Consider the following 27,628-nt stretch of genomic DNA (forward strand, 5'->3'; position numbering starts at 1 on the left):
CATACCCTACCCAGGAATTCTGTCGACATTTTAGAAGAGGGCATGACGCGTGTGGACGATTGAGAAAACATTTGCTCAAAAATGGAGGTTATCTTCTCATCCTGGTGCGTTTAAACGAGATTGAGCGAAACTACGGTATTTGTCCTACGGGGTTATATTACATAAGAGACCAACGCAAGATAAATAACCTAACTTCGCTAAAAATTTCGTTTAGGAAGGAAGAATGAGAAGAAATGACACCACACATAGTTTGAAAATCTTTATTCGGTGAACCACGCAAACATAGATTGATTCATTTTCTAATCTTCATTGACGCGTTTGGGTTGCCTGTGGCTTGACACAAGAACTGAGTACATTTCGTTTTCACTCCCATACTGGTTACCAGTTTGCCATTTAAGGTACCGATGTTATTTGATTGACAGAAATTTAGATTCACTGCCAAAAGAATTTTTCTTTCAAATGTTGCATTTGTTGGTAACATCAATCAGTGAAAAAAAACAAACAAAAAGTCTTGGAACATAACAAAAGAAAACATGCTGGACTATTTTACTCCGTCATATATAACAGAAGTAAGTGTACACAGGTCGAACACCTCAGTTTCAATTCTGTCCAAAAAGGTCAGAACAACGAAAGAACTGATTTGTATTTTTTTGTGAGCTATTTTCTCTACTTCGTGACTAACGTATATTTGTTGGTGCCAAGAATCATACAGCAACACTTGTTCTCTGATCTCCAGCCTTGTGAAGGTTCACGTCTCATAACTGATTAGTTAGCTCTACAAAATTATCTTTCTTATTTTAGTTCCTCTGTAAGCAATCGCCAAAGACCCCGCCGTTCTCGCACTACGAGCAGATAGGGAGTTATCTCCAAATCTTCTGCAGTTCGTCTTCTCCCTTCGCCTTCGGTGACTTCGGTCTCTTAAACTGAAAAGAACGATTCCAAAAACTAGTCTCAAACTGGGCTATCTACACGAAAGGGTTTTGAGTTTTATCCATTATGATTAGTATTGTTTAATAAAATATAAATTATCAACAGCCAGCCCTATTGGGTTGTTCAAAGCCCGATTAAGCTAATCCAGAATTAGCGAGAATTTTGATTTCAGGTTTGTAACTTGTTGGTGAGATTTTTTGTTGACGATGTTTGTTATTCAGTTTTGAGCCGGAGTAATCTCTAACTTTACCAAACATAAGAAGAGAAAAACACTTTTATGCAAGAAAAATAATACTTCAGTTAACTTTTAATCCTGGGTTAGCATTAACCGGCTCTCGAAACTTGAAGAAACTTCGAAGAGCAAAGCTTGCCAAACAGCGGCGAGAGAGAAAAATTGAGGGGAGCCGGGAGAAGGTAAGACGAGAAGCGAAAGAATACCAGTGCATTTTAACTGCTGTCGTTTAATTTGTCATACTAGTTAATATAGTAATAAAAAAGTTTTTGTGTAGTAATCGATCCAGGCCGGTCAAACCACGGAGAAAAAAATTCGGCCAATATGATATATCTTCACAACAATGGGGGAACAGATGCCACTGAACTGATTAAACTCAGCATAAAACTAGTTGCCCTACGAGCAGTCTCCTCCAAAAGCTAGGTAAAAGGTAGGTAAACTCTATTTAAGAAAGCTGATTTCCAGAAGAGGCGTGTGGAGTGTTCTTTAATCTTCTTGACTCTGTTCGTTGGATATAAAAAACAACGTTAAAACAGGTATTATTTCTGGAGAATTCGATCGAGTTTAAAATTGCACCAAGAGATTATGATCGTGTTCTCTTGATGCCACATAGGTGCGGCGCGAAAAGGTTTTTGGGTTTTATGCCGGTTTAGTCCAAAATCTTAATAGGCTAGGGTAAGAGCTTTGATAAGAACGCTGCAAATTCCAACTCAGATTACCGGGGAATTACCCCACGACTTTTTCGATGACCGTAACAGTGATCATAGAGGGCCTCCCAGGGGTTTTGGGGAACAAGGGAACATGATCATTTATTTCAAAGGAACAAAGGATATGTTTGCGATTAACTTGAGGGAACAAAGGGTATCTCTCCTATTCGAGGGAACTTTGACATTAAAAAAATAGCGAACAATGAAGTTCATTGTTAGGGAGCAAAAGGGAAATTTTCAAGGGATCAAGGGAATATGCTTCCTCCTCTGGAAGGCCCTCGTCATACAATTGCTCAAGCAAGCGCTCGTAAAAGAAAACTCTGATGCTGTGACGGAACTGATTACCTTCCCCACGACAAGACCAGTCAATAAAAAAGGGAAATTGAATAACAATTGATCTAATGAACATTGTTTTAGCTAAATTACCTGTTTTACGTCTGCCTAGCTGGCTGAAGATTACAGGAAAAATACTGATATTTATATTAAATGTAAAATATCCGAGAAACATACCTCCTCCGCGCGATCACCCTGTGAGTATAGTTGCCTTTGTCCTCGTGGATTAGTGATGGAGCAGATCCCATGACAAGTTAGTTTCTTCTGCGACCAGTTTCTCAAAAAAAAAAAAAAAAAAAAAAAAACGCGGTTGACGTGGGCAAACTCACAATATTCTGACAACAGTGAAACTGCGAGATACGGACACGAATAGGGAAGTCTGACCTTCACTTTAGCAAAACCTCACCGTGGCTTAACGCATTTGGCCAAACATCGCTGCAAAAAAGCAATAGTTGTTAGAGTTCAGATATCACCCTTTTCTCAGTGGTAATCCCTCCATCGGGATAGACTTCCACGTCTTCAATTCAAGCATGCAGGCATTTGCACCATTTCAGGGTAGTACGCCGAAGACAGTTTATCAACTAGAAGAAAATTGATTCGAGGATCATGGGTTTGTACTAAGTGTCTTTTCCTTATTTCCTTATGTACGCGCGTTGTGTGTTAGCTGTTAAAATAAGCCCAGTCTCTATAATAATAATCCCCTATTGAAAAGAAACAGGCCCACTTTTCGATGCTCATTAGAGAGGTAATGTTAGTATTAAAATGAAAGCACGCTTTCAGTCTCTAATCCGTGAGCTCCTGGCCGTGATTTACAACATACCAGGTACCTTTTTACACCCGGTTTACCATGTCATTATTTGGACCAGAGGTGGTAGGTAAAATTCTAACATTCCCGGTAAGCATCACCGTCGCGGTTCCTATCGACACTTCCGGGGACCATATGCAAGTTACATGAAGTGTCTGATAGATTTCGTGGGAGTTTCAAAACATCAAAGATGGCGACCTCGTCAGCAACTTTTCCGTCCCTTCTTCCGCGCGTCGCTGACGATCTGTGGTTCACTTTGGAAAAGAAATCAGACGATGACGCTGCTTTGACTAAAGAAGAAGAAGAATATGCTGCCTCGGTGTGTTGTATTATTTTTGCCTCGCTGTGCAGATCTAGATCGTAGCATCGCACATCACGTTTAATATTTCTCAAAGTTGACGACAAATTGTAAGCATTTAGCTCCTAACTCATGGGAAAGCACTATGGGGAAAGCAAGTGCCTGGGTATTCTGTTCCTTCAATGATTTCCCAGCAGCCTAAAGATCTGTGTGTTATTGTAACATTTTCTCCAAAGTCCATGCGTGTAATCTACAACCATGGACAAGTTTAAGTGTTGGTAAGAACGAAAAGGTAGCAATAAAAGGTTGACTGTACAGTTTACACAGCTAAATTCTTTAAAGCTCACCTATGTTGGGGTGGTGAATGTTACCAAGAAAATAGTGGATCGTGGAAATCTTTGATATCAGCTCGAAATCTCGGAAACCTTTGTGATGAGCCATGGAATCTCGTCTTTGTGTGTTACTGTTTTGTACTCTAAAATCGTTGAAGTTAGAATTTCAGATTTTCAAACAAATGTCTTGGGCTCTCGGCAAGTCTCGAGTTTCACCATTCGTCACCCCTCTGTGTAATAAATGATATTTCTTTGGTAGCTCAAGAAGATCCTAGATAAGGGCAGTGACATTCTTCCAATCGGTACCACCAAAACCAAAGACAAGCAGGAGGTAAGCTTAAAATGGAACATTCCCTTTTATATATATAATAAGGCCAATAACTCTTGCATTTTGATTGGTTCTAACTGATGATCTGTTGGAGGACAGACATATAGATGAAGTCATAATTAACATTTTTTTTTTGTTTCTTTATCATGTAAAAGAGATAGATTTCATGTTGCCATGCGTCTGTTCAGTAATAGATCACAGAAGATATCAAAATGTGGTAAAAACACCCATGACACACTCACCTAACTACTCGTGTGCCACTTTTTTGTTCTTGACACATTTTGATGTCATCTGTTATCTATTACTGAACAAATCCATGGCAAGATGGAACCTATTTTTTTTAAAAAGGAAAATTCCACCTTCTTATTCTAACTAACCCACTAACAGGAAATACCAATCAATTGAAATCGGTCATGGATTATGAATCAATAAAATCAACATTTTTTTTAATAATTTTTGTCATATGTGATTGTTTTAATAAAAATCAATGTGAAGTGGTAATCACACACAAAGACTTCTATTGAGTTTTTTATTTCTATGCATGATGAATAATGGACCCTGGCAGCGGCTTGCATGCAATAATGATCCATTATGTCCAAAGATACTGTAGAAAGTTTATCTTTTATTCCAATATTATTCAACCGAGTTAAAGTTTCCCTAGAGGTATTCCCGGAAGTATTGGTTGACTAGCATAGGATGGTACAGGAAGTTTAACTATTATTAATTTTGAGTCTTTTAGTACTGTTTTTAGTTAAGTTCTCAATGAAAATACCAGTAGGCAAAATCAGTGGAAATCACTTATCCCACTCAACATAATTGCAAATTTAATTTTATGATTTTCAAATATAATTCGACTGTTTTCATCAATCTTTACAGTAACTGTGATCATTCATTTTCATTAATATTGGTATCACAGGCTAACTGTGATACTGGTAACTGTGAATGTATATATTTGAGAAGATCTGGATCAGGATTTGTCATCTAAGACCACTAGATCATAGGGCATTGAAAGAATCGACAAATCCTTGTCCAGTGAGGAATTATTGGTTCTTCAGATGCTCCGTGATCTAGCAGGAGATCTTAGATAATAAATCCTGATCTGGCTCCTTGAGGAATGCACCTCAGGGCAGGGCTATTCTGACTTTTTTGTCTCCCTGGGGTGTCGTCCACATTATAAAGGGGACACAGATTTATTAAAATTTTGGCATGTAGTTTTATTTTTCTTTAAAAATAAGGAATTATAGACTGAGGTAATGTTCAGTTTGGAAACTACAGTGGAACCTCGATTTAATGAAGTCGCTGGGGACCGGCCAAATTTGTGTGTTAAATTGAGGGTTCGTTATATCGAAAACCTCGATATAACGAATTTGAGGGGAAACAACCAAAATGTTCGTTATATCGAGGTCATAGTTAATGACTGATTTGTAACACAAGTGACTTCTGTCACGCAATTCAATGCAATTTTCGTCACCCAGAAGTACTGCGTTTTGAGATGCAATTCATTGAGTATGGTGGCTTTCAGTATCAATTATATTCACTTTTGAGGAGACGCACAGCTTTTGTTTACAAAAGAATGACACTTTCAGAGTAGCTATTTAAAAATGTTGCAACATAGAGGTTACACAGAAAATTGTCTATGTAAACAAGGAAACGGGCTTTAGTGTTGTTATGTTGCACTACCCAACATTTCCGGATTTCAAAGAAGATAGAGCAGAAGTTAATTGATGTCGAAATACTATAGTGCCAATGTCTATGACATATAATAAGCCGTTGACTGAAAGGTTGCTGTGTCTTTACCATAAGGATTACAAGGATTTGTTGACTGTTGATCTGTTCAACATTTATCTTCTGTCGCATACTGACCTTGTAATTCGTTATATCGAGGTAGATTTTACATTTGGGCTTCTGGATTATGTTCGTTATATCGAAGAATTCGTTATATCGAGGTTCGTTATATCAAGGTTCTATTCCATACATTTTACTGTAACTTTGGCCGGGACAAGGTTCGTTAAATCGAGGTTCCACTGTATTCAAAATGTTTCAGCCCCTTCCTCTTGACACAATTTTTGAAGTTTTTGTAAAAATCCTTGGTAGAGACTTGATGAAGATGATGATGAGATTGAGGATGATGATGATGATTCAGCTGAGGAAATTGAAGATGAAACCGATGAGTATGAAAGCCCTGGCACTCCTGATGTGGAGTCTGTTGAAGGAGAGGTAACTATTCACAGTTGTTTTAACAATTCAGTTTCTCACTAGTGTTATAATACTGGTAGTAATTTGAATTTTTGAGCTTCCTTTAGGACTTGGGGCATTGTTATTATACGTACATGTACCCACACAGTTTAAATTAAGCAAAAACCAGGGCCCAATGAATGGTGGGATGTGGGATAAAAGAACTTTTGGTTGGACAGGAATTAGCTCACATTGAAAGGCGGGATGCGGGATACTTTAAAAATTGAGAGCAGAATGGATTGAAAACAGAAAATCACACATTACGAACATAACACAGAGAACTACGACTCACTAAAACCAGGTGGGTTTGGGATAAACATTCTGAGTGGGGTGGGATGGCGGATTGATCCCAAAATGGCACATTTGTTCATTATTCACTGCCTTTCACCATTGCTGTTCCTAGGTAGACATGGAGTCAAGTCTAATTTAGATCATGTTGCAACATGTTTCGTTTGAGAGCAAGGAAGAAAATAATTTTCAGTAGATGAAATCATACCTCACACGGGCTGAAAATAGAAATGAGAGGGAACACAACTGAGAAAGAGTCCTGCAGCCTACATTCATCATGTTATCATCTATTGGGCACCAACTGACAGCATAAATTATGGCTAATAATAATATTGTTATTAGAAAATAGTCCAAAGAAAATACGCTTGCTGATTGGTTTAAAATTGTTTCTGTTAAACAATTAGATTATGAGCTCGAGATTTCTATCACACAATAGAAATCTCAACCCCATAATCTAATTGTTTTAGTATAAATCAACTAGTTGTTCAAAACTTTATCTAAATCCTCTTCACAGACACTTTGAAAATGCCAAGAAGTGGCTGTCATTTTGTTAACAAGGGCACACTACTATGCTACACACCATTTATTACAGAGTAGATAGTGAGTAGCATAGCCAATCAGAGATTGACATTCTTGATAGAATGCTAGTAGATTTATACTAAAACTTGACAGAAACACCAGTCTCCTCCGTAGCCATTATTTGGGATGTCAAGCAAAGTGTTGTGTGACATCCCCCAAAAAATGCTGCGGAGGAGACTATAGAAACACAGAACTAGCACAAGCTGTTGATGAAATGATGTTGCGAGCAAAGAGAATTAACATTTTTGATGATTGTCATGGAATTCTCTAAAAGAAATAGAAAACATGTTCTCTGTGTTTCTATCACATTTTAGTATAAATCTACTAGTAATCTATCAAAAAAGAAATCTTGAGCTCATAATTTAATTGTTTAATAGACACACAAGTGGAAGTTTGAGAGAACTTCAAAACGCTGTGGAAACACTTGCCTGTTGGCTTGTATTCCCGCAGCATTTCTCATTCTCCCACACTTCCTGTCATGTTTCTATAGCACAATAGAAACACAGTACAAGTTTCCTATTTCTTTAGTAATTAATAATTAGTTGTTGCCCATATCACAGCTGTCTACGGACTCCTAGGGTTAATTGTCTTACTTCAAGGAAGCATTGAGCGATCAATTTTAGTAACATGCTACTGGACCCTACTGGCCTTAGGCCTTTCGTTGAATTTGATTTTTAAGGACAATGTTATTAAGAGTGCTTTCTTATGGAATTGCAATGGGGAACAATCTTCTGGACAAAATGAAAGTCACACTGTCTTGGAAAAGCCATCTTGTCAAATACAGTATTGACACCACTTGATAAAAGGGGGTGACTGACCATCGTGGTGTCCTATACCTTAAATAAAGTAATTGTATAAACATCAAAATTCAATATGGTGAAATAGCAAGGCTATATATAGTTTTACAATTAACTTCAGCTGTAGGGTTAGAACATGATCATTCTTCTGGCTACACCACATCCCCTTTTTTTAACGCGTTTGGATTGGCAGAGGACCTTATCCACCCATGCCGATCTGCACTTGGCCTACTCACAATCTAGCATTGCATTCGTTTTGAACCCTTTATATTAGCAAACATTATGACTTCTCATGTCCATAAAAAGAGAAATCCACAACTTTGCAAGACTTTAAGATGACATGCTCTCCTTAACGTGTAGTTAAGTAAAAGAAAAACAAAGGAAGTCGAGTTTATGGACTGCAAGGCTTTTTGCACTAGGTTACCTTTTTTATATGCAGACAAAGTTTTTTTGCACAACTTTTTATTGCAGCAAATTTTTCCAATATAATCCTATATGCAATTTCCTCCTCCTCCATATAACAGCCTTTCATTATCCCAGATTCACTTATTATATGCAAGTGTCATCTAAAAAAAGGGCCCTTGTACTACATTGAAATCCAGACTTCACAAACCCTCAGTATCTTAGGCTGCATCCGAAATTCAAACCAAGTCATTTCTGAATCCTGTCAGGCAAAATGAAGACTGAAAAGTGCAGTCTGCAGACCGAGGGTAAAAATTAATGCAGACTTTTTAAAATAAACGGATCATTTGTACTGAAGGCATCCCTGGTCAAATGTTGGTCGATCCCCTCAGTATCTATATCCTTGATTGATCGATAATCTATCTACATTTTGATCGTTTCTTGGTCAACACTAGACCGACACTCAATCAACCTCTTGATCGACACTTGATCAACAGTTGGCCAAGTGTTGACCGACTCATACGTATTGATCTACACTTGATGGCAGGTCTGCGAAAATTATTTGATTCTCAACCGACACATCAATCGAGTGTTGCCCGAATGTTGAGGGGTGTCGATCGAGGGTATCGATCTATACTCGACTGCAATGTCTTTCGCACACACGATTGAAGTATATATTGGAATATTTCGATTATCTAGTGCCAACTGTAAACAGGTTTATTTGGGTTAATTGGTTAGCCTGAATTATGCCCCAGTTAACCTGCTTACAGTTTGTTTACTGTTAGCTTTTGATGATGAAAATAACACGATTGAGCTGAAAAGTCAACATTTAACCCCAACTACAGCCACAGGTTGCATTTTACACTAAACATTTCTGCATCTATTTCACCCTAATATTAAACTCTCACTTTCCTAAACAAAACTTCATTTTGCTTAGGGGTTCAAGGTTTTGGTACTCTTAACAGGCTCAAAAGGGTCAGGTGTGTGAATTGTGAAAATGCAAATATTACAGCAGGTAGTCAACAGGCAGAAGGATGCTAACCATGAAAAAATAGCAAAACACAGCAAAATGTTATAGGAGCTACATGACAGTTTGCATATAGTGAAAAGTTTAACCTCATCTTTTCAAATTCATTGTTTGTAATCCGTGTCAATCTTCTCCATCCTTGCTCCTTTATGGTTTATCATTATCTTTTTGGTGTTTTTCTATCTTATTAAACTGTTATTTTCAGGTTTCCTACCATTTAAAGGTAATTTTGTATGTGGCCAAAATAATTCAAAATAGTGTGACTGAGCTCCTTTCAATTTCACCGTAAACTTACAATTGTTTTCAGGCATCATACACATTTAAAACAGACCATATTGATACTCCAGGTTTAAAAACTGTAGTGTAGTTATATAGAAAAGTTAGTTAACTGCTGTGCAGTTTTCAAGGCTAGAAAAATCCTTGTGGCATATGTTTTGGGGAGGTAGGTCGTTTGGCCTGCAAGTCAAGCCCCTAGCTGATTAGCTCCCAGCCAGAAGATTAGCCCCAATTCAGGCTTAAACAGAATGAGAAAATGATTGGGTACCCGTTTCATAACCAACCTACAGTCTTTGACACATGTTAAAAACTTATGAACTGTAAATTATGCTGTTATTTACAAGTGCCCTTCGAAGTAAGGTGCTGATAAGATTTAAGCTGACTGCACTTTCAAACCAGTATAAGAAGTTTGAATACAGCCAGGGAAGACGGCAATTTTTGGTAGACTCGTTCCATGAACCGATATAAACAATAAATACGTCGTTTTTCTTTAAGAATAGTTTTACTTTTTATCGGAACGATCTATGACCGCCGAAGAGATCGCCAATGTCGTTAACGGTTTTGGCGCCTAATTATAAATTCACTGAATAAAACGTCTAAAAGTACGATCATTCTTGTTGATGTAGACTTTTGTAAGATTTGGTGGCTCCTAAAGGAGCCGTTGTATGAAGTTTTTGAGAAGATCTAGTATTCTTGGCTCTGTGAGGAGGTCTTCCCGCCTTTTTTGTCGGTCTTCTTGGGCAACAGAACGGCTTGGATGTTTGGCAAAACGCCGCCTTGAGCGATCGTGACTCCGGCAAGAAGCTTGTTCAATTCTTCATCGTTGCGGACAGCGAGCTGAAGATGACGTGGGATGATTCTTGATTTCTTGTTATCGCGAGCAGCGTTGCCAGCCAATTCCAAGATCTCGGCGGACAGGTATTCAAGGACAGCGGCAAGATACACGGGTGCTCCAGCTCCAACCCGCTCAGCGTAGTTGCCTTTGCGAAGGAGACGGTGGATTCTGCCGACAGGGAATTGCAGTCCAGCTCGAGATGAGCGACTCTTCGATTTGGTTCCCTTCGCTTTGCCTTTTCCGCGTCCAGACATGATTCGCACTGATACTACTGTCCTCGTGAAAACTGTAGCAAATAATGTCTGCTATAAAAGAATTTTCATTTTTATAGCATTGCCAAGGATCGAAATGCACCAATCAGATGTTTTCTTTTATCTTACGTTCGACCAATGGCAACATTTGCATGCTTCCTCAGAGGTTCGCACTAATTATGCAGCTATCATCAGACGCAAAGCTTGGCAAAAATTGTCAAAATTACCGCAAAAAGTTCGATTGTGGAAGAATTTAGACTAGAGGTAACATTTCATACGCGTACGCCCGCTCAGTGTGTTTGTATCTTTTGTTTGCTACTTTATTTACGGTCGTGTTTCGTTGGAAGAAAGATCGTTATTGCTTTAGCGCCTAGGTCTTTTCAATTTCGTTAAGGTCATACAATGCGTGCAAAGGTCTCGATATTACACAATGAATATTAATATCTGGGTTTATATTGGACATTTTGCCCAGCACGAAGTATAAATTAAACTCTCATCATATAAGAGTTTTTTTTTTTTTATCAGGACGGCATTTGATTTAATACGGGCAACAGATTTGTCAATGTCATCTGTATTATATTATACATACATACATACAGACGTACATACGTTATGAGTCCTTTCAGTTGATAATCATTGCGTGCCGAACTTTCGCTACACTCGAACTTTCGCTACACTCGGTTACCAAGAAGGCATGGATCGTCGCCCAGAGACAAGGAGAGAACAGATTATCAGGTCGAAAGGAAGTTGAAAGAGGGAAAGTTTCCATTGAGCAAGCAAAGGAAGGCGTATTTAGGCGCTGAGCACTCCCTCCCCCGCCCCCGCTCCACAAAAAGTCTGGCCAAAACACGACCTGTTTCAGTTTTAAAATTTTTCTAGTTCTGCTTTAAATGCACAAATGTGATTCAGTGATTGCCTATTCTAGCGATATTTTGTTGCATAGCGGGGGAGGGGAAAGTTTCCATCTGCCTTCGCTGAATCGAAAGTACCCATCAGTTTAAAACACTTTTGCTAGGTAGCCATTGTAACTTGGATAACCGTTAGTCATGGGAGAGGGACAAAATACGTATGTGGGTATAGAAAGGAAGCATTGGAAACCTGCGTCTGTTGACCTCATTTTGGCAGGGACTTTTCGTTCGTGAACTAGCTAGCCGGGCGACATCATAAGTTGAAGACGAGTTTTTTCCCCTCCTGAAAAGGTATTACAAATTTTCCTTCTCATATTTTTCAATTACTTCTTTCTCTTTCATTGACCGCGGGCTTCTCGTGCCTCGTTTCATTTTCGCGTCTTTCGTGAAAATCAAACTTCAAATATTGGTTTCTTGTTTAGAAATGACAATATAATGGATTATGCATATTGTAAACGATTCCTCGTTTGTTTCCGACCGCTTTGTTTTATTCCCCTCTTTCATTTTCTAACCTCAGTCGTTCCCTCATGGAAGTCAGTGAATAGCTTGAGGACTGGACGAGTCAAATTTGTGTAGCTCGACAGGTAAATATTCTTGTTCGTTTTGAGTATTTCTCTATTGTAATTTAGTTCAATAGTTGATGATTGCAAACCTGACATGATGTAAAAAGAAAATAGCTTGTACTGCGTGTGGTCTAAAACATGGGAGGAATTTTTCTTTAGTCATTTACGTTGTAATCAGGTAGAAATTTGTATGATTGGATCACAGTAAGTTGTGATAAGACACTAACATAAAACAAGAAGTCTCGATAATTTACCTTCGCTGCTTTAATAATTCTGTCGTTCTTGTGATATTTTCCTCGGACAGTGTATGAAAACCAAAACTTTCTTGAACTCCAAAAGTTAAGAAAGCTTTTCCCCTCCAAAGTTTATTTAAAGGACAGGAGCGCGACAAATGTACAAAACTCACTTTTCACATCGTCCACGGGCCACTGAGTTTTCTCGCAGGTGACGGATTAATTTATGACAAAACTACGAATTCTATACTTACGAAAATTATCCCCGGTAACAATCCTTCTGGATTGAGACAAGAGACTACGATTTAGACGATTCATTACATGTCTTCTCTTTGCTGACTGAAAGAAAATTTGAAAAAAAGCCGGGTAGAAGTTTCTCGATTGCTCAAAACTTACAAGTTACCGGAAGTTTGTCTACAGTATTCCGAGAAGATTGTTTTACCACTTCCGTTTTGCACTCCGTAAAATGTCATATTTATATTGAATATAAACCGAACCGGCATATTTCATTCCAAAAATAGCACAAATCAAGTATTTTTATTATCTCTTCAGTTGGAGTGAAGTTTATGGTAGAAAATAGTACAACTTCCGATTTTCCTGGTGTATGACATGCAAAAAGGAGTGTCCGGGAAAAACCCTAACGTTAAGTGTAGCTTTTGTATATCGAACTCGGCTGGACTTCGTTGGGTTGTCAAGGACACATCGACAAGTTCCTTCTCATTGCAGGTTGCTCCGGCATTGCATGTCGAAATCTCTTGGAAATGTCCACTGCGTATTCAGCGAGGAAGCTGCTTGATCCAAGCGCCAAGAAGCAGAGAGTGAAACTTGTTAGTTCAAAAGTTCACAGACCCAGGCGACCGCAATGTGAAACTGTGAACAGTAGTGGTCGTAAAACGGGTGGTAGAAAAGTGGAATTCAAAGAAGACGAGATGGCACCTGCGCCGAGAAAGGAGACTGTCCATTGTACAAAAATCCCAGTCGGTGAAGTGAGACCCCCACGTTCTCGAACTCAAGTTAAACACGATCCTACGATGTTAGGCCATCACCCTCAGCCACAAGTCACATCACAGAGAAAGAAGATTCCCGACTGCCAAAAGCAAGCACAAACCCACTGGAAACCACGGCATCCTCGAACACCAAGGAGTGAAACAACTCCAAAACTTTCTCGAACTCAAGTCATAGCTGAAGTTCCTAAACAACTTTCACGTATTCAAAGGGAACAGCCAACCAAGTCCTCAAGTACTCCTGCACAGAATGGAACTACTTCGCGCGAAGTTGCTGCGAGAAATCATGAGCCAATGTGCATTCCTCTCCGACATAACTACCCAAGAAATACTACTTCAAGGGTTCTGTGTCCACGACCAACAACAAAGAGACCTGTTGCTAGTTGTGCTACTCCTGAAAATAGGTATGGGACCAGAAATATTAAACCCGGAGTAAGTTCGCCATGTTTCATACTGATAGGCCCGCACTGCGTACATGTGTATATTCCTGCGTACTGCTCTTCCTTTCACATTCGTGATCAACAGTTAACGAAGAATTGAATGGTAGTCTTAGAAATAATAACTTTTCTCTGAGGAGTCGTGTCATTCTCTCCCTTTTGGTCTCTTCATGAGGCCGTACAAAAGGTTTGACCAGTCGCGAGGTAGGATGCGAAGTAGGATGCCAAACCGACCGGTCAGACATCAGTGGGAATACCCGAGGAAAATGGAACGACATTTTCCGATTAAACCGGGCCAACCAAATGGAATGGCTCTTGCCATTTTTTACTCTTTTTCCGAATTCCTTACATAAGTGAAGAGAAGAAGGGCAATGAAGCGGTTTGTCAAAAATGGAAGGGCGAATTTCGGTTGGAATATTTCGACCGAAATAAGTGGACCACCTCCAGAGGTGCTCCCGAATCTGATTCCTATCGGAAGAAACCGAAACAGACCTTTCCATTTAACTTCCGACCGATTTTTCGGGCATCTTTGGTATAATTGAAAGCACGAGTCAGGGACTTATGAACGAGTTGTTTAAGTTTATTCTCACATTTATTTCTTTTAGAAGCAGGCGAGTATCGACATGGGATCTTGACACTCTGAACGCCTTGAACTCACCACTTTTGAGATTTTTCAGAGGGAAGGTTTCGCTACCTCAGGAAGAAATCTGTCGAAACTCAGAAGTTGTCAATAGTCTTCTTTCAATGATTCTGGAGAACATACACAAGCAAGATGAGATATTCTCACTGAAGCAATTAAATACAGGTAAGTTTAAGAGTTTCCGCGAGAGGTTTCCATAAAACCATTTAGCTGTTATACTAAACAAATTGTGTGTTTTTCTCTAACTTACCGGTGACATGTCCTGGAGGTTTTCATAACTAATTGTGTTAATTTTGCAATTTACTAAGACTAAGAGCTTTTGTAGTTCCAATAGATGTCTGAAACGTTTACCTCATCATAGAATATAAAATAAAACAGAGATTTTTGTCTTGATGGGACTTCTTTGAGGTTAAAAATGTACTTTACTGTAAAAGACAAAAGTCTCGTCAAGACAAAAAATTTAGATTTTACTTTTTATTTCTGTTGTTCATATGGACAATAGCGACAAACAGATTTTTTAGAGTAACTTTGTTCTTTGACGGAAATTTTCACTGAGGTGAATCGTTCAAATCACTGCAAAATGATAAATGGACCGGAATGTGAAAATCATTTCGTTGTAATCGTCGTCGTAATCGTCTTGTTCATTCCAGGAAGCTACTACGAAAAGCTCAGGGTTTCAAGTCCTGAAGAATTCGACGTCATGCTTGTGTTTGAAGCACACTTGATCAGGCGCTTCTTCAAGGTCAAAGAATACTGCCGAGATCATCCGGGTTTCGCAAAACTTGTGTTTAACGATTGCATCCCTGGAGGAAGAGCACGTTGGGGGAATTTCCTCTCCAGAGATGGAAAGTTTCTGTCACCTGAGAAACTAGTGAGGCATTTCTACGAGTTGATACAGCTCGCTGTAAGGATGTCGCCACAGAGAAGACGGATTTCGAAAATAAAACAACATGGCCCTGCAGTTACGTTGACAATTGATGGAAAAATTGACCTCGATCTCGTGCTCAGTGTTGAGGTCTCAGAATGGCCGAGTTGTGCAAAAGGGTGGGGTTCAACAAGCAGGGCGTGGCCTTCCACAAGAGAGGTGGAACAAATCAAGATGAAAGAGCCCAAATTCCATTTAGTGGCGAAACCCTGTCCAGATAAGGAACGAACGTCGACAGATTCGCACTTGTTCTGGCGAATTTCATTTTCAGAGGCAGAAAAATCGCTCCTGAAGTCAGCGTCATCTGACAAGAAATTTTATAGGATCGCCAAGGCAATCTACTCGGCCAAGAAATCGACTCTGAAACCGTTAACATCATTTCATTTCAAGAATCTTTTCCTCCACTACCGTAGCGAGCATCCTCGAGCAAAACATGACGATAGTAATTTAGGAGAGAGTGTGGTGCGGTTTTTTCAAAATTTGATCGATCGTTTGGAACGAGATTCTTTACGACACTTTTTCATAAATCGCCAAAGTCTACTTTCAGAGATGTCAGAGGCCGAGAGAATGGACGTTGCTGGTAAACTAACACGTTATCTTAATGAACTTGTACAAAATCCAAAAGCCTTCCTGGAAAAACTACATTTTTTTGAACTGTGAACTTGGAAGACTTTCTCAATCAAAGTCCTTTGCGGTGAGGTTCGCGATTAAAGGTAGTCCCGCTTCGAAGCGCTCCTGTACCTCGTGCTGTTCGCAGTCAAGTTTTGAGCGTCAGACTGAATTTTCGCTTTCCGAGATCGGCTTTCGCAGCGGGTAACATACAATCGGAAGAAGCGAAATAACGGTCAAAGAGCGACTTTGGACTAGAATAGACGAGCTTTGAGGAAAAAAGTCTGATCAGGTGTTAAAAATATTTTATTTCAGTAAATGAGTAATTTTGCTCATAACCTTTTGGTTTCTACAAAAAATCCTCAGGTTTCCTTTATTAGTTCAAATCTACTCAGGAGTGCAAAAATGCATGAAAAATTTACTCTCCGTTAAACGTAGGCGTATCAAGTACCTCATAAAAGTATTTAGACAGGCCCTCATAAACACCTAACTGACAGTTGTCCCAGACCCGTGGCCCTTGAGGGCGAAGGGTCTAATTGTCTTAGTATCACCCAACTAGTCGGACAGAAAAGGCAATAATAAAGTTAGCAAATGCAAGGTGAAGAAACATTTATTTGGGAATAAAACGAAAGAAAGCATCACGCTCGATTGCACGTATTTCGCTACTCGAGGACTATTACTAATAGTCCTCTAGTAGCGTAGCCAATTAAAATGCAGGATTTGCATTAGTCCACTAGTTGGATGATACTACTAACAATTATTCCACGAACGCGCGTTGGATATATAAACAATAAGCTTCATGATGTCCGCGGACAAATATCCGAGCTTATTTTTGCGCCAAATGGAAGCCATTGTGTTTATCATCCTTCAAATATTTTGAAAACTGGGAAATATCTCTCAGATATTCCCCAGTTTTATCTGGGGGCATATTTGGTCACGTGACACGTTTAGGTCAATTGTGCGCGAGAGAAAACATTTGATGGCTTGTAAGAGATGATAGATAGCCAACGAGGCACACGTCGAGCTGGGTGTGCTATAATCATCTCGTATCCAACATGTGCGAGTGGAATTATTATTTTATTAAAAACGCCCCCAAAATATAGAAAACTAAGATGAAACATAAATAAAAACACCCCCTCCCCAAAAAAATAAGACAACCAAACAAACAAACAAACAAAAAAAACCAAAAACAAAAAGTGTTTGTACGCTCACCATGTTTGTGGAGCATGGTGTAATACCTCTCACAATAAAATATTTTTGCTCGCGTGCGATTGGTCTAAATGCGTCATGTGACTGAATATTTCCCAACTTCCTCAATTTCCAAACCCGTACGTGTTGCAAAAAATATTTGAATCGAATTGCATTATCCAATGATTCAGGTTTTTATAACAATTACAATCGGTTCGACAGCTTCCTTGTCTTTAAAAAAAATGTTAATCCTTTTAAGGACTTCCTTTTGATAAGTTTTCAAATAGAAACGACTGTCTCGTCTTCAACCACATAACATGAAAACTCTCTGTATGAGATTGATGGTATAAAATACACAATAAACAAAGCAACCTTAAATGTTTCTGTCCAAAAGGTACTTTAATACTTTCAAGTGCTGCAGAGTATCTCACCTGCTAGGAAGATAACTCTAATTATTTTAGAAATTAACCTTAATCATTTCAAGTAAGTGATATATTTGAATGTTTTTTTGAACTTTACAGGGAGAGTTACTCCTATATTAATGGAAGCCCTAAACAGTACCAGAAGTTTTTGGGTGCAGTTCGAATTCATTCACACCCCTGGGGCCCATTTCTTGAAAGCCCTGAAAACTTTTTGGGCCTGCAAAGCCATTTTTAGTTCATCTGTATCTAAAAAGAGAGAGGTGTATACACCTGAAACTTCTTGTATGAAGGGAACTCCTGGTCATATTAATAACACAGCTCTGTAATCAAAAGGTTTGAGATTTTGCTATGGCTTTCTGGGTGCAAAAACTTTTCGGAACCTTTGAGAAAAGGGCCCCTGGTTTTTCCTGCCTTAGTTACTAGTATAACTTCCACAAAGATACTTTTAATTGTAAGCATCAATCTCTGTACTGCAATGCAAAAGGAACTAAATAACTGTTTCTACAGAGCACTGAACTTCCAAATACTCAACGAGCATGAAATAGAAAGATTCTGGGAAACAATTGTTGATGAAACAACATTTGGGTAAAAATAATATTCCACCACAAATCTATCCATTTACCAGTTTATGTATATCTAATAGCCCTTCTGCTTACAAACATACTTTTTAGTAATGAACTGCTACCTAGTTCTTTCTGGGAAAACCCTCAAATTCTTAATCATATCTAAAACGAAATTCTTGATTGTGATTGGTTCTCCTCGCACCTATTTGTCACATAATCAGCGTGCGATCATGTGGGTGTCCAATTACAGGTATCCAATTTGAACTTTTTATAACTGGACACCTGTGTAATTTGCACGTCAATTATGTGTGCCTCGTTAATGGCTTCTCTCTCAATGATCCCTACAGTTTTTAAAACTTACAAAAAGCGCTACAAACTTTTTTGCTCAAAACAAGTTCTCAAAAGACATTTTTTATTCCGAAATTTGTTTTAGATACGATTAAATAGTAATTGGACCTTGAGATGTACAATTTAGGGAGTAATTGTGCTCGTAATTTCAAATCGGCCTTGCACTTCGCATTCATCTGATTTTCAAATTATTAGTGCGATTACCTCCAATTCACTCCATTTCACTCCGTCCAATTACTATTATAAATCTACTCCTTATTCTCCTAAATCAGGAACTTGTTTTCTAATCCCTTCAAGCTCAAAATATCTATTCACCTTACATGTGCTTCACTACTACTTTGGAGAATAAATAAGTACCATAAATCCTCGAATCACCGGTAACGCCTCCCTTTCAAATAAGTGCCCCCTTTGAATAAGCGCCTCTCCTATCGGCCTAAATTTAAAATAAGCACCCCCTTTCCTCACCCCATTTTGTGAACAAGTACTGAGACAACAAAGGATGTATAGTTTTTGTCGAGTAGTATTAGATTTGTACATTGTTTCAGTTTGTGAACACGTTAAGTACTAATGGTGCCGCGATTTAAACTTTAGGATCAGCTTTTTATCTTGATAAACAGCGTATGCTGTTGTTTACGCGCAGTTGATATATTAAAAAAATTTGATCATGTCAGGCCACCATTTAGGAAAAATTAAATAAGTGCACCACCTCGAATAAGAGCCCCCCTCGAATACGCGTCCCCCCATCTTCTCCTAAATTTGAAATAAGTGCCCCGGGCGCTAATTCGAGGATTTACAGTAAATCAAGACAATATCCCCCCTTTATGATTTTCAGTATTCTCACCAATAGACTACAAGTAGTCCTTCTTTCGCTTGGTCTGAAAGAGAGACTACTCGTACTCTATCTCACCACATGTCAGCCTGACATTCTATTGATATTGAAAGGAAAAAGTATTTTTCAATCAATTTTGGGCATTATACACCCAAAATATTGGTGGCCTTTGCCAAAACAGTGAGTTTGCACTGGTTGCATCTCACTTATTTGACAGCTAACAATATTACGAAAGCTGTAAGGATTCGTACCTAGAGTTTGCTTCACATTGGCACACACATCATTGTTTGAATAAAACTCATTTTAACTTTAATACTAAAGTGTAATCAGAATTCATTCATTCCTTCCTAAATCATGCTAAATGTCTGGACTTATTAATCTTTTTTTTCTTTGTGTATACATCCACCCCAGTCTAATCCACTGCAGGCTGCTGACACAATTAAGTAGAGAACCACCTGTAAAATAAAATTGATGTCAGTTACTTCAATATTTGAACATCTTCAGTGGGAGATGCAGGACTATACATGGGTACTGGTCTGTTCCAGGCTCTTGGTAGTTGGGGATGAGTGAAAAAAGAGGTGAGTGAGCAAACAAAGGAGGGGAGACTGAGGAGAGGAAGGACCTTAGTGCTCCCCCGTTTTATCTCTCACTCGTCATCTTTTCTCCCCAACAACTGAGAGCCTGGAACAGGCTAACTTGGGTACCAGTGCCTCATTGTGGCAACCTGACAAATGTTAAGATCACCTGGAATTGACTGGTATCAAACTCAGGAGAATAGTCAGTGATAACAGGAGCATATCACTAGGAGCGTGCAACTCCCATATTAAGCCTATGTCACAGCATTTTTTACAGACCAGTCTATTTTTAGGCATTTTTTGTCAGTTCCGGTCTACATCAGTGCACATCGGTAAGGAAAAAATGGCTGGTTTTCTTTTTAATCTTCCAGTGAAATGATGGCGCCAGATAAAAATTAAGTCAGTGTTTGTGATTGGTCACTGAGGAGCTTGTGGGGGTCTGAATTTGTGGTAAATTTAAACTAAAAATAGATCAGTCTCTGAAAACACCATGACAGGAATATGGGGTAGTTGTACACTCCTAATGATGGGCTCCTGGTGATTCTTGTGGTGGGGTGATAGTACTGTCTGAGACACTGGCTAAGAAACTAAAGAGCATGTTTTAAAACAATTCAGATTTTACAGACTAGCAACATACCACACTAAAAAAGCCTGTAATAATGCACTTACTATGATAACAATGACAAGTATAATGGTGATTTTGACGTTTTTCCACCACATGGCTCTGGCTAGACCTTTGCTGGATTTCTTGAAAGTGAGGGACTGGGAAGTCAAAAAGAACAACATATTTAATTACGTAATCAGTGTCACTGCCACCAAAGACAAAACATGAGTCAAATGATGACTGATTCTATCCTAAACTCAGAGGTTTAATTACTGCGAGAGGAAGATCAAGATGTATTATGAATATCAAGCAGTGAAGTTCATTCTCTGCTATGATCTTCTACCACACCATAACAATGCAGTGGGGTGCATATAGAGACAGGACTTACAATGAGGCTGATGAATTAATAGACAATGAGCTTGGTTACAAGAAACTTCTAATGGTTGTACCAAGCTGGTAGTCACCATCAGTTTATAACATTACTTATCACTGAAAGTGAAGAATGATCATTGCAGTAAATTTTCCAATTTAAACAATTGGAAAGAAGAAGACTGAAAAAACCAATCAGGGCTTCAACGGGATTTGAACCCGTGACCTCCGCGATACCGGTGCGATGCTCTACCAACTGAGATATTCTTCTTTCCAATTGCTTAAATTGGAAAATTTTACTGTGATGATCATTCTTCACTTTCATCTACAACTGCAGTTCATATATGAATTATTTCATATATACTTCACATCATTTCACTCCTCACGGGAAGATATGAACTCAATTAATTGACCTCGCTCCCAATGTGTGGCTTCATAGCTCAGTTGGTAGAGCATCGCACCGGTATCGCGGAGGTCATGGGTTCGAAACCCGTTGAAGCCCTTTTTTCTTTTTTTTTCAGGCTTCTTCTTTCCAATTGCTTAAATTGGAAAATTAACTGCGATGATCATTCTTCACTTTCATCTACTACCGCAGTTCATATATGAATTATTTCATATAAACTTCACATCATTTCACTCCTCACGGGAAGATATGAACTCAATTAATTGACCTCGCTCCCAATGTGTGGGTTCATAGCTCAGTTGGTAGAGCATCGCACCGGTATCGCGGAGGTCACGGGTTCGAAACCTGTTGAAACCCTTTTTTCTTTTTTTTTCAGGCTTCTTCTTTCCAATTGCTTAAATTGGAAAATTTACTGCGATGATCATTCTTCACTTTCATCTACAACTGCAAATCATATATGAATTATTTCATATATACTTCACATTACTTATCACTACTGACTGAAAACTTACAGTGGTATTTAGGTCTTCTGCTTTGTCAATCAAGAGTTCTAAACGTTCTCCTCTTTGTGCAATGGTGTCTGTTGTAAAAAAAGACACTGAAGTTTTATTGTATTTTCCTACACATGCCACAGGTACTTTTGTGTCAACTAGAAATTAAACACTTTTCTCAAAATGATTTTCTGCAGTTTTCCACTGTCAGTGTATGGAAGAAAAACAAATGAAAATGATTGAGATCAGTGCCTTGAAATAATACCAGTTTCTTCAAAATGGGACGAACAAAAAATCAAGCACTTACCAATATTTTTCACCATGATTCCCTTGAGTTCATCTAGTTCTCCTTGTACCTTGGATAAGTTATCTGATTGATTTCCAGTGTCTGAAAAGTGTTTCTGTTTGAACAACATGGGAACAGTTAGTGCTTGACCAATAAGATTTCTATGACAGGATTGCTGAGGTTTAAGAACTGGGATTTATATAATATTTTTGTTGATTCGGGGACTGCAGAGACTATTTTAAAGTGGTAGGGTTAAAAAACCTGGCCAGAGCAAACAAGCATTAGAGGTCACTTTTTCACCATTTATCATGCATTTGCATGCCCTAAAAAATCAACCCAAGCAAAACAGTGGTAGGGCTGTAGCTCTACCAGCCCCTCTTCTGCTTTGTCCCTGTAATTTTGATGAGTAGCTAAGTAGAACAATTGGTCTAGATCCAAGAAAGGATGAAAAGATTCTGTCTGTAGCAAATATGTGAGGCACTTCCTGAGGATCAATGACAGTAGTGTAAATATTAAACACATGTTGTTTGGCCGAAAAAAGTCTCATGCCTGATATGATGGTGAGTGATCAGCTATGCAATGTTAGGAATAGACCTAAGTTAATTTTTAGAGGTGGAATTCTGACCAAAATACCCTGGCTAAATGACAAGCAGGCTATTTTGATTCTGTGACTAATGCACTATAATCAAGATGCAAACTATACATACCATTTCAGCTGACAAAACCCTTGAAAATTCACTGTTCATTGCATAAGGCAGAGCCGTCTGAGCTCGGCCATGATATGCACTTTGAAAACTGTCAATTGAAAATAAAACTGATTATTTATCCAATCTTGAATGCTAAAATATAAAACTAGTTAAATTGTTAATGTTAAGAGGATGAATAAGTGTGAATTAAAGTAACATTTACAAAAACAATACACAAGAAATTTCCATAATAAGAAAAATTATAAAAAGTTATTATACTCTTGCAGCTTACCGTTTCTTAATCTCTGTTAGGTACATAAAGGCTTTTGACCTTTCGAAATCCTTTAAAAAAAAGAAAAGAAAAGAAAACAGAACAACTTTTTTTAAAATAATGGTTACTATATTTCAATATTTTGAAGTGAATTCAAAGCTCTCGCTAGATCTAACTATTCACAAAGGCAGAAAAATCAGATTTGAACTATGTTTATGGTCTTACGTCATCTGTAATGCAGAGGTAGACAATCCTGTCTTCAGATATGTAATGAAACAAGTAGCTGCCAAATTGAGAAGGTATTAGTAAGAGCTTTTATTATATGGCTAGCTCTGTGAGCGGGCAAGATGAATCAAATCCTGCACTGTAATTGGCTATCCAACGGGCAGGATGGAGCAATCTTGCCCGCTTGGGACTACCCGCTGTGTCCTGGAAGAAAAATTTCCCCGAAAGCCATATAATGAATTCTTTATTGACCAAGCTTATTCAGTCAAGATGGCTGGATGTTGGCCTCATTCTTTTTTTGCGAGTTTATGGACCTCAACTCCGTCTTGGTCCATAAACACGCAAAGAAAGAACTTGGCCAACATCCAGCCATCTTGACGTCACACTTGGTCAATAACCCATATTTATTCTTTTGTAGTTAACAAAATGGCATCTTACAAGTAGACATACAATAGATCATACGATGAAATGTGTTGAGTACATATGGAGTTTAATATAGCTCTGTTTCATAAGCCAACACAAAGTTAGCTCGCTCATCAGTTAGTTTCCATATGCATTGAGGCCTTCCAAAATGTACATCAACAATATGATCATACAAGAATCATAGCAGACTGTTATAAAACACCATAAAAAAACCATTACAATGAATCGTTGCATGTTTGAATGAACTTATAAAATTTGAAAGCTTATGTGAGTGCTACATAATTGTACATGTTGACATATATGTTTAGTAGTGAACAATAACAACAAATTATAGAGTGTTTATGTCTCAGAACTATCGGTCTGGTAGTTATCCCCTGCAAATTGGATGTTCTTAAAACTAGCACATTTGCCCTTGAAGCTCTGCTTCTCGGGCAGATATTTGTTTTAAGAACATCAAATTTCTGCAAGGGAACTATCAGCCAAAAGTTCCTGGACAGAAACACTCTATTGTTTAAATGGAGAGTAACTAGCATAGCTAATAAGAGAATGGTATTCATGATAGAAAGCTATTAGTTATTAGGTTTATACTTAGACTCAAAAGAAACACAGGAAATGTTTTCTATTTCTTAAATTATGGCAACTATGGCATACCTCCCCTGGGTATAAGTGAGTTTGGAATTCTCTGGTGGAATTCGACTCAAAATTTGTTCTGTAACCTCTGCAAAATTGCCAGCACAAGAGGCAAACTTGGCTAGAACTGTTGTTCCTCTAGCTACAACACTGTAAAGGATCGGCATGTCTCCTTCCTTAAAAATAAAAATTATAACATTTTAAATAATTAAGCTTAATTATCAGAGTTCTATGTTAAACAGACTCTGTTATGATGCATAAACCACTATCTACCGGGTGACGTGTTAACACTTATTTACAAGATAGTGATTCATCTGGTGGATAGAATCATCTTTCCTTTAAAAAACAGGACCCCGTGTCTATTAAATCTCGTTTGCAGCGTATTTTGTCATCTTCCTTTGTCGCTAAAGAAAGAAATAAGCTCTAACTAGCTGAAGTCTTACAGTCATCAAACCTGGCCTGGCTTGCAACATGCTTGTAGAGACAGATCTTATACCCCTAATTAATGGTATGAAAATAACTAGAAATATAATTTAAGACAATAAGAATGCGTCTCCTAGTTAATGTAGGTCCAACCTTTCGTTTTTCCTTCAAAATTGAGCTTTTCTTTCTTGGAAATAGTTCCAATCTACGCCATTTACCAACTGAAATGACGTCATTGCCGTTTATGCAAAGAGCCTGGGAGAGAAGTTAGGCCGCTGTCCCATTTAATCGCATTAGCAAACCAACATGGCGGCCCGCGACGAACCTGAAGAAGCAGGAACGGTAGAAAAAGGACGCCGGTTGGAAGTGGTAGGTGGCGATGTTCATGAAATCAATATGTGAAATTTGTAACGGTAGTTATCTCTGGGTGGTTTTCGTGGATTACAACCTGTATTTGGTCGATCGTTTTCTCGTTCCAGATGCCGACAGGTAGCGAAGACGACGAAACGTGTGCTACATTTGTTCTGCACGAGGAGGATCACACTCTCGGAAACTCGCTGAGATATATCATCATGAAAAAGTATGACAAATAGTTTTACACATTTTAATTTGGGGCCGGGAGAAGTTGTTCACTTTGTTTAATGATATAAATATGTTCTTATGCAAAGATCCGCAAACAAATACGTTTTGAAAATTAATGTTGATATTTGTTTTTATTTGTTGAAGTCCTGATGTAGTATTCTGTGGGTACAGTATTCCTCATCCATCAGAGAACAAAATCAATCTTCGGATCCAAACAAATGGTAAGATGCCAGCACAGCAGAGTAAACCCCAGTGGGGGTGGGTGGGTGGGTGGGTGGATTCCCATATAAAACGGACGGCGGTGCTTGTCGGAAATTTTTAAAAGATCCCCTAAGAGGTACCAAGATCCTGTTTAGTGGCTGTGGCTTGTTTTTTTTTCACCCCTAAGAGGTAGCAATTCTAAAACAACACATTATCTCCTGTCATATTTTTTTGGCTCAATACCCTAGAAGGTACCACTAAAGCTCCTGCCTTGGATGTTTTGAGGATAAACGCCCTAAGAGGCACCAAAAGTGCTTTTTTGATCCCTTAAAAGTATGACGAGCACCCCCGTCCTTTATGTATGGGAGTGACGCCCTAGGGGAGTAAACATTGAAAGTTCTACAAATGCAAGTATATTATCCAGGGTGAAGTAGTATTTTAGCCAATTTATCTGTTAATCTGTTTCTGTTTCAACCTGAAGGTACCACACTACTGAACAGCATCATCAACCATCTTCATCAATCTTTCAAAATTGTGTTTGGAGTATTTTTTTTTTTCACCAGATTAAAATAGTCAGCCTCTGTCATTTTTGATGCCATTGAAATTATTGATATTGCATGGTGAAGTGAAATCTTATTGCTTTACTGGAAGTGAAGTGTTCCTGAAAGTATGTTTAATTATCGTTAGTAGTTTGACAGTGATTTACTTCATTTCGACATGCTTCAAGTAATATAATAGCCAAACTCTTGCATGTAAACAAAAACAAAGGTGTGGCTGACTAGGGCCTTTTAAGTTACCAGGGAGTAATAATACATTCTTACACTAATTAATAGTTCTGATTTGTCAAGGTACTCCTGCTATAGATGTGTTGAGAAGAGGTTTATCAGAACTCACTGCAATGTGCGAACACATGCTGGCTACATTTGAGGTTGGCCACAAACAAATAAACAATTACCATGTAAATTAATGGATTTAGCACTACTGTGCTTAAACTTGTGAAGGTTCCCATCTGATGGAAGTCTTGTATTGGTTAGCTGCTGTTTACAAAGCACAGCCAAGGAGTTGAACTCAGGATGCATTGAGTCACAGGATAGAGGATTATTTCAAACCACAGAATCCAGGACCCTAAACAATTCGGCCACCCCTACCCACATGTTTAAAAGTTAATTTGGCATGTATATGTAGATGGCTTTTGGCCTTTAGGATGAATACATTTGTACATATTTCTTCTTTTGGTTTTATCAGAAGACATAATCAACTGAAGTGGACTGTTGATAAGCCTGAAGCAACAGTTATCAACTAGCGACTGTTACATTGATGAAATAACCTTTTTAGTTTGACAGTTGGTACTAAGAATGAATGATGTGGCATGGTTGATTGAGGAAATGTCCATACCCACCTCAGGGAAAGACATTGGAGGGGTTTTTTAAAACCCAAGGTTGAAATCAAGTTTGAGGGAGAAGTCTTAATTAACAACTAAGGAGTTAGTGCAGGTAATTATGTGAGAAATTTTGTTGAAAAACTTTGATTTCTCTTATTTTACCACAGACAGCAGTTGAAGAATATAAAGAAGCTCAACAAAATGGTGATTTTGACATGTCAGCTGCTGATGAGTGACAACAGTCAGCAGAATTACAGATTAATGAGAAAACTTATCACAAGATAAAAAAGGTCCAAGATTGGCTTGAAACAGAATCATCTCTGAAGTGACTGAGTTTTAGAGTACTTAGTGCAAGCTGAAATTCAACTGAGTTTTTATTTTCTTTCAGTGGCGCCAACTTTTCAAAGTTTATAAGAACAACAACAACAACACAGCAGTTTGTTTCATGGTATTTGATAAACAGTGCCAGACTGTTTTGTTGCCAACTTTGCCGATGGTAAAACTATCCAACTGTTTCCAACAATTGGGTTTTGTTTTCTTGAGATTTTCAGAGTTTCCTGAGGTAAACTTGAGGGAAATGTTTTATTGCAAGGGTAACAGGGGTAACAAGCACGCAAGTGATTTGTAAAATAGCTACCAAAAATAAATGAATAAATAAATAAAGGAGAATCAATTAAAAACAAACCAAGCAAATTAATTACATTGCCCAGCATTAGCTATCGTTTACTGTATTTTGTTCACATGGGATACATTT

General features: G+C 38.4%; 4 protein-coding genes and 1 pseudogene across 8 annotated transcripts; 3 read left to right on the top strand and 2 right to left on the bottom strand.

Annotated features, from left to right (window-relative positions):
* Positions 1–3,146: 3,146 nt before the first annotated feature.
* LOC110043047 (uncharacterized) lies at positions 3,147–10,174 on the top strand. 2 transcript variants are annotated; one of them, XM_089273280.1, is made up of 4 exons: positions 3,147–3,326; positions 3,897–3,968; positions 6,060–6,182; positions 6,608–10,174. In XM_089273280.1, the coding sequence occupies exons 1-4, from the start codon at positions 3,198–3,200 to the stop codon at positions 6,623–6,625; spliced, it is 342 nt and encodes a 113-aa protein (XP_089129406.1). In that variant the 5' UTR covers positions 3,147–3,197; the 3' UTR covers positions 6,626–10,174. The 2 variants fall into 2 exon arrangements, with proteins under 2 accessions (XP_089129406.1, XP_020604109.1); XM_020748450.2 differs by having other exon boundaries at positions 3,149–3,326; positions 6,604–7,934.
* LOC110043066 (histone H2A pseudogene) lies at positions 10,053–10,714 on the bottom strand (annotated as a pseudogene).
* Positions 10,715–11,168: 454 nt separating this feature from the next.
* Positions 11,169–16,479, top strand: LOC110043065 (cyclic GMP-AMP synthase-like receptor). Of its 2 annotated transcripts, XM_020748473.2 has the most exons (5): positions 11,169–11,854; positions 12,081–12,147; positions 13,086–13,767; positions 14,406–14,605; positions 15,091–16,479. In XM_020748473.2, exons 3-5 carry the CDS (start codon positions 13,121–13,123, stop codon positions 16,023–16,025), a joined length of 1,782 nt encoding a protein of 593 aa, XP_020604132.2. In that variant the 5' UTR covers positions 11,169–11,854; positions 12,081–12,147; positions 13,086–13,120; the 3' UTR covers positions 16,026–16,479. The 2 variants fall into 2 exon arrangements, with proteins under 2 accessions (XP_020604132.2, XP_089130361.1); XM_089274235.1 differs by having other exon boundaries at positions 11,169–12,147.
* A 1,061-nt stretch (positions 16,480–17,540) lies between these two features.
* On the bottom strand, positions 17,541–24,965 carry LOC110043054 (vesicle-associated membrane protein 7-like). Of its 2 annotated transcripts, none has more exons than XM_020748458.2 (9): positions 24,864–24,965; positions 24,309–24,463; positions 23,235–23,292; positions 23,031–23,080; positions 22,760–22,847; positions 22,074–22,167; positions 21,788–21,855; positions 20,569–20,661; positions 17,541–19,779 (listed from the first exon to the last, which is right to left on the bottom strand). In XM_020748458.2, exons 2-9 carry the CDS (start codon positions 24,452–24,454, stop codon positions 19,699–19,701), a joined length of 678 nt encoding a protein of 225 aa, XP_020604117.1. In that variant the 5' UTR covers positions 24,455–24,463; positions 24,864–24,965; the 3' UTR covers positions 17,541–19,698. The 2 variants fall into 2 exon arrangements, with proteins under 2 accessions (XP_020604117.1, XP_020604118.1); XM_020748459.2 differs by lacking the exon at positions 24,864–24,965 and adding an exon at positions 24,561–24,732.
* Positions 24,952–27,567, top strand: LOC110043055 (DNA-directed RNA polymerases I and III subunit RPAC2-like). Of its 2 annotated transcripts, none has more exons than XM_020748461.2 (5): positions 24,952–25,079; positions 25,190–25,290; positions 25,437–25,513; positions 26,342–26,421; positions 27,042–27,567. In XM_020748461.2, the coding sequence occupies exons 1-5, from the start codon at positions 25,017–25,019 to the stop codon at positions 27,108–27,110; spliced, it is 390 nt and encodes a 129-aa protein (XP_020604120.1). In that variant the 5' UTR covers positions 24,952–25,016; the 3' UTR covers positions 27,111–27,567. The 2 variants fall into 2 exon arrangements, with proteins under 2 accessions (XP_020604120.1, XP_020604121.1); XM_020748462.2 differs by lacking the exon at positions 27,042–27,567 and adding an exon at positions 26,829–27,035.
* The last annotated feature ends 61 nt before the right edge of the window (positions 27,568–27,628 follow it).

Source organism: Orbicella faveolata, unplaced genomic scaffold, assembly GCF_042242905.1.
Source record: "Orbicella faveolata isolate gen_17 unplaced genomic scaffold, um_ofav_v1 contig_35, whole genome shotgun sequence".
NCBI classification, from domain to species: Eukaryota; Metazoa; Cnidaria; class Anthozoa; order Scleractinia; family Merulinidae; genus Orbicella; species Orbicella faveolata.

Excerpts from the sequence above, each read along its gene's own strand:
- LOC110043054 (XM_020748458.2), bottom strand. The coding sequence starts at position 24,454 with ATGCCGATCCTTTACAGTGTTGTAGCTAGAGGAACAACAGTTCTAGCC. Across the intron at positions 23,293-24,308 it reads CTCACTTATACCCAGGGGAG|CTACTTGTTTCATTACATAT; the intron begins GTATGCCATAGT and ends TCAATTTGGCAG. Across the intron at positions 22,168-22,759 it reads GGGTTTTGTCAGCTGAAATG|AAACACTTTTCAGACACTGG; the intron begins GTATGTATAGTT and ends TTGTTCAAACAG.
- LOC110043055 (XM_020748461.2), top strand. The coding sequence starts at position 25,017 with ATGGCGGCCCGCGACGAACCTGAAGAAGCAGGAACGGTAGAAAAAGGA. Across the intron at positions 25,514-26,341 it reads TCTTCGGATCCAAACAAATG|GTACTCCTGCTATAGATGTG; the intron begins GTAAGATGCCAG and ends TGATTTGTCAAG. Across the intron at positions 26,422-27,041 it reads ACATGCTGGCTACATTTGAG|ACAGCAGTTGAAGAATATAA; the intron begins GTTGGCCACAAA and ends ATTTTACCACAG.
- LOC110043065 (XM_089274235.1), top strand. The coding sequence starts at position 13,121 with ATGTCCACTGCGTATTCAGCGAGGAAGCTGCTTGATCCAAGCGCCAAG. Across the intron at positions 13,768-14,405 it reads TGTGCTACTCCTGAAAATAG|AAGCAGGCGAGTATCGACAT; the intron begins GTATGGGACCAG and ends TATTTCTTTTAG. Across the intron at positions 14,606-15,090 it reads ACTGAAGCAATTAAATACAG|GAAGCTACTACGAAAAGCTC; the intron begins GTAAGTTTAAGA and ends TGTTCATTCCAG.
- LOC110043047 (XM_020748450.2), top strand. The coding sequence starts at position 3,198 with ATGGCGACCTCGTCAGCAACTTTTCCGTCCCTTCTTCCGCGCGTCGCT. Across the intron at positions 3,969-6,059 it reads AAACCAAAGACAAGCAGGAG|AGACTTGATGAAGATGATGA; the intron begins GTAAGCTTAAAA and ends AATCCTTGGTAG. Across the intron at positions 6,183-6,603 it reads TGGAGTCTGTTGAAGGAGAG|GTAGACATGGAGTCAAGTCT; the intron begins GTAACTATTCAC and ends TGCTGTTCCTAG.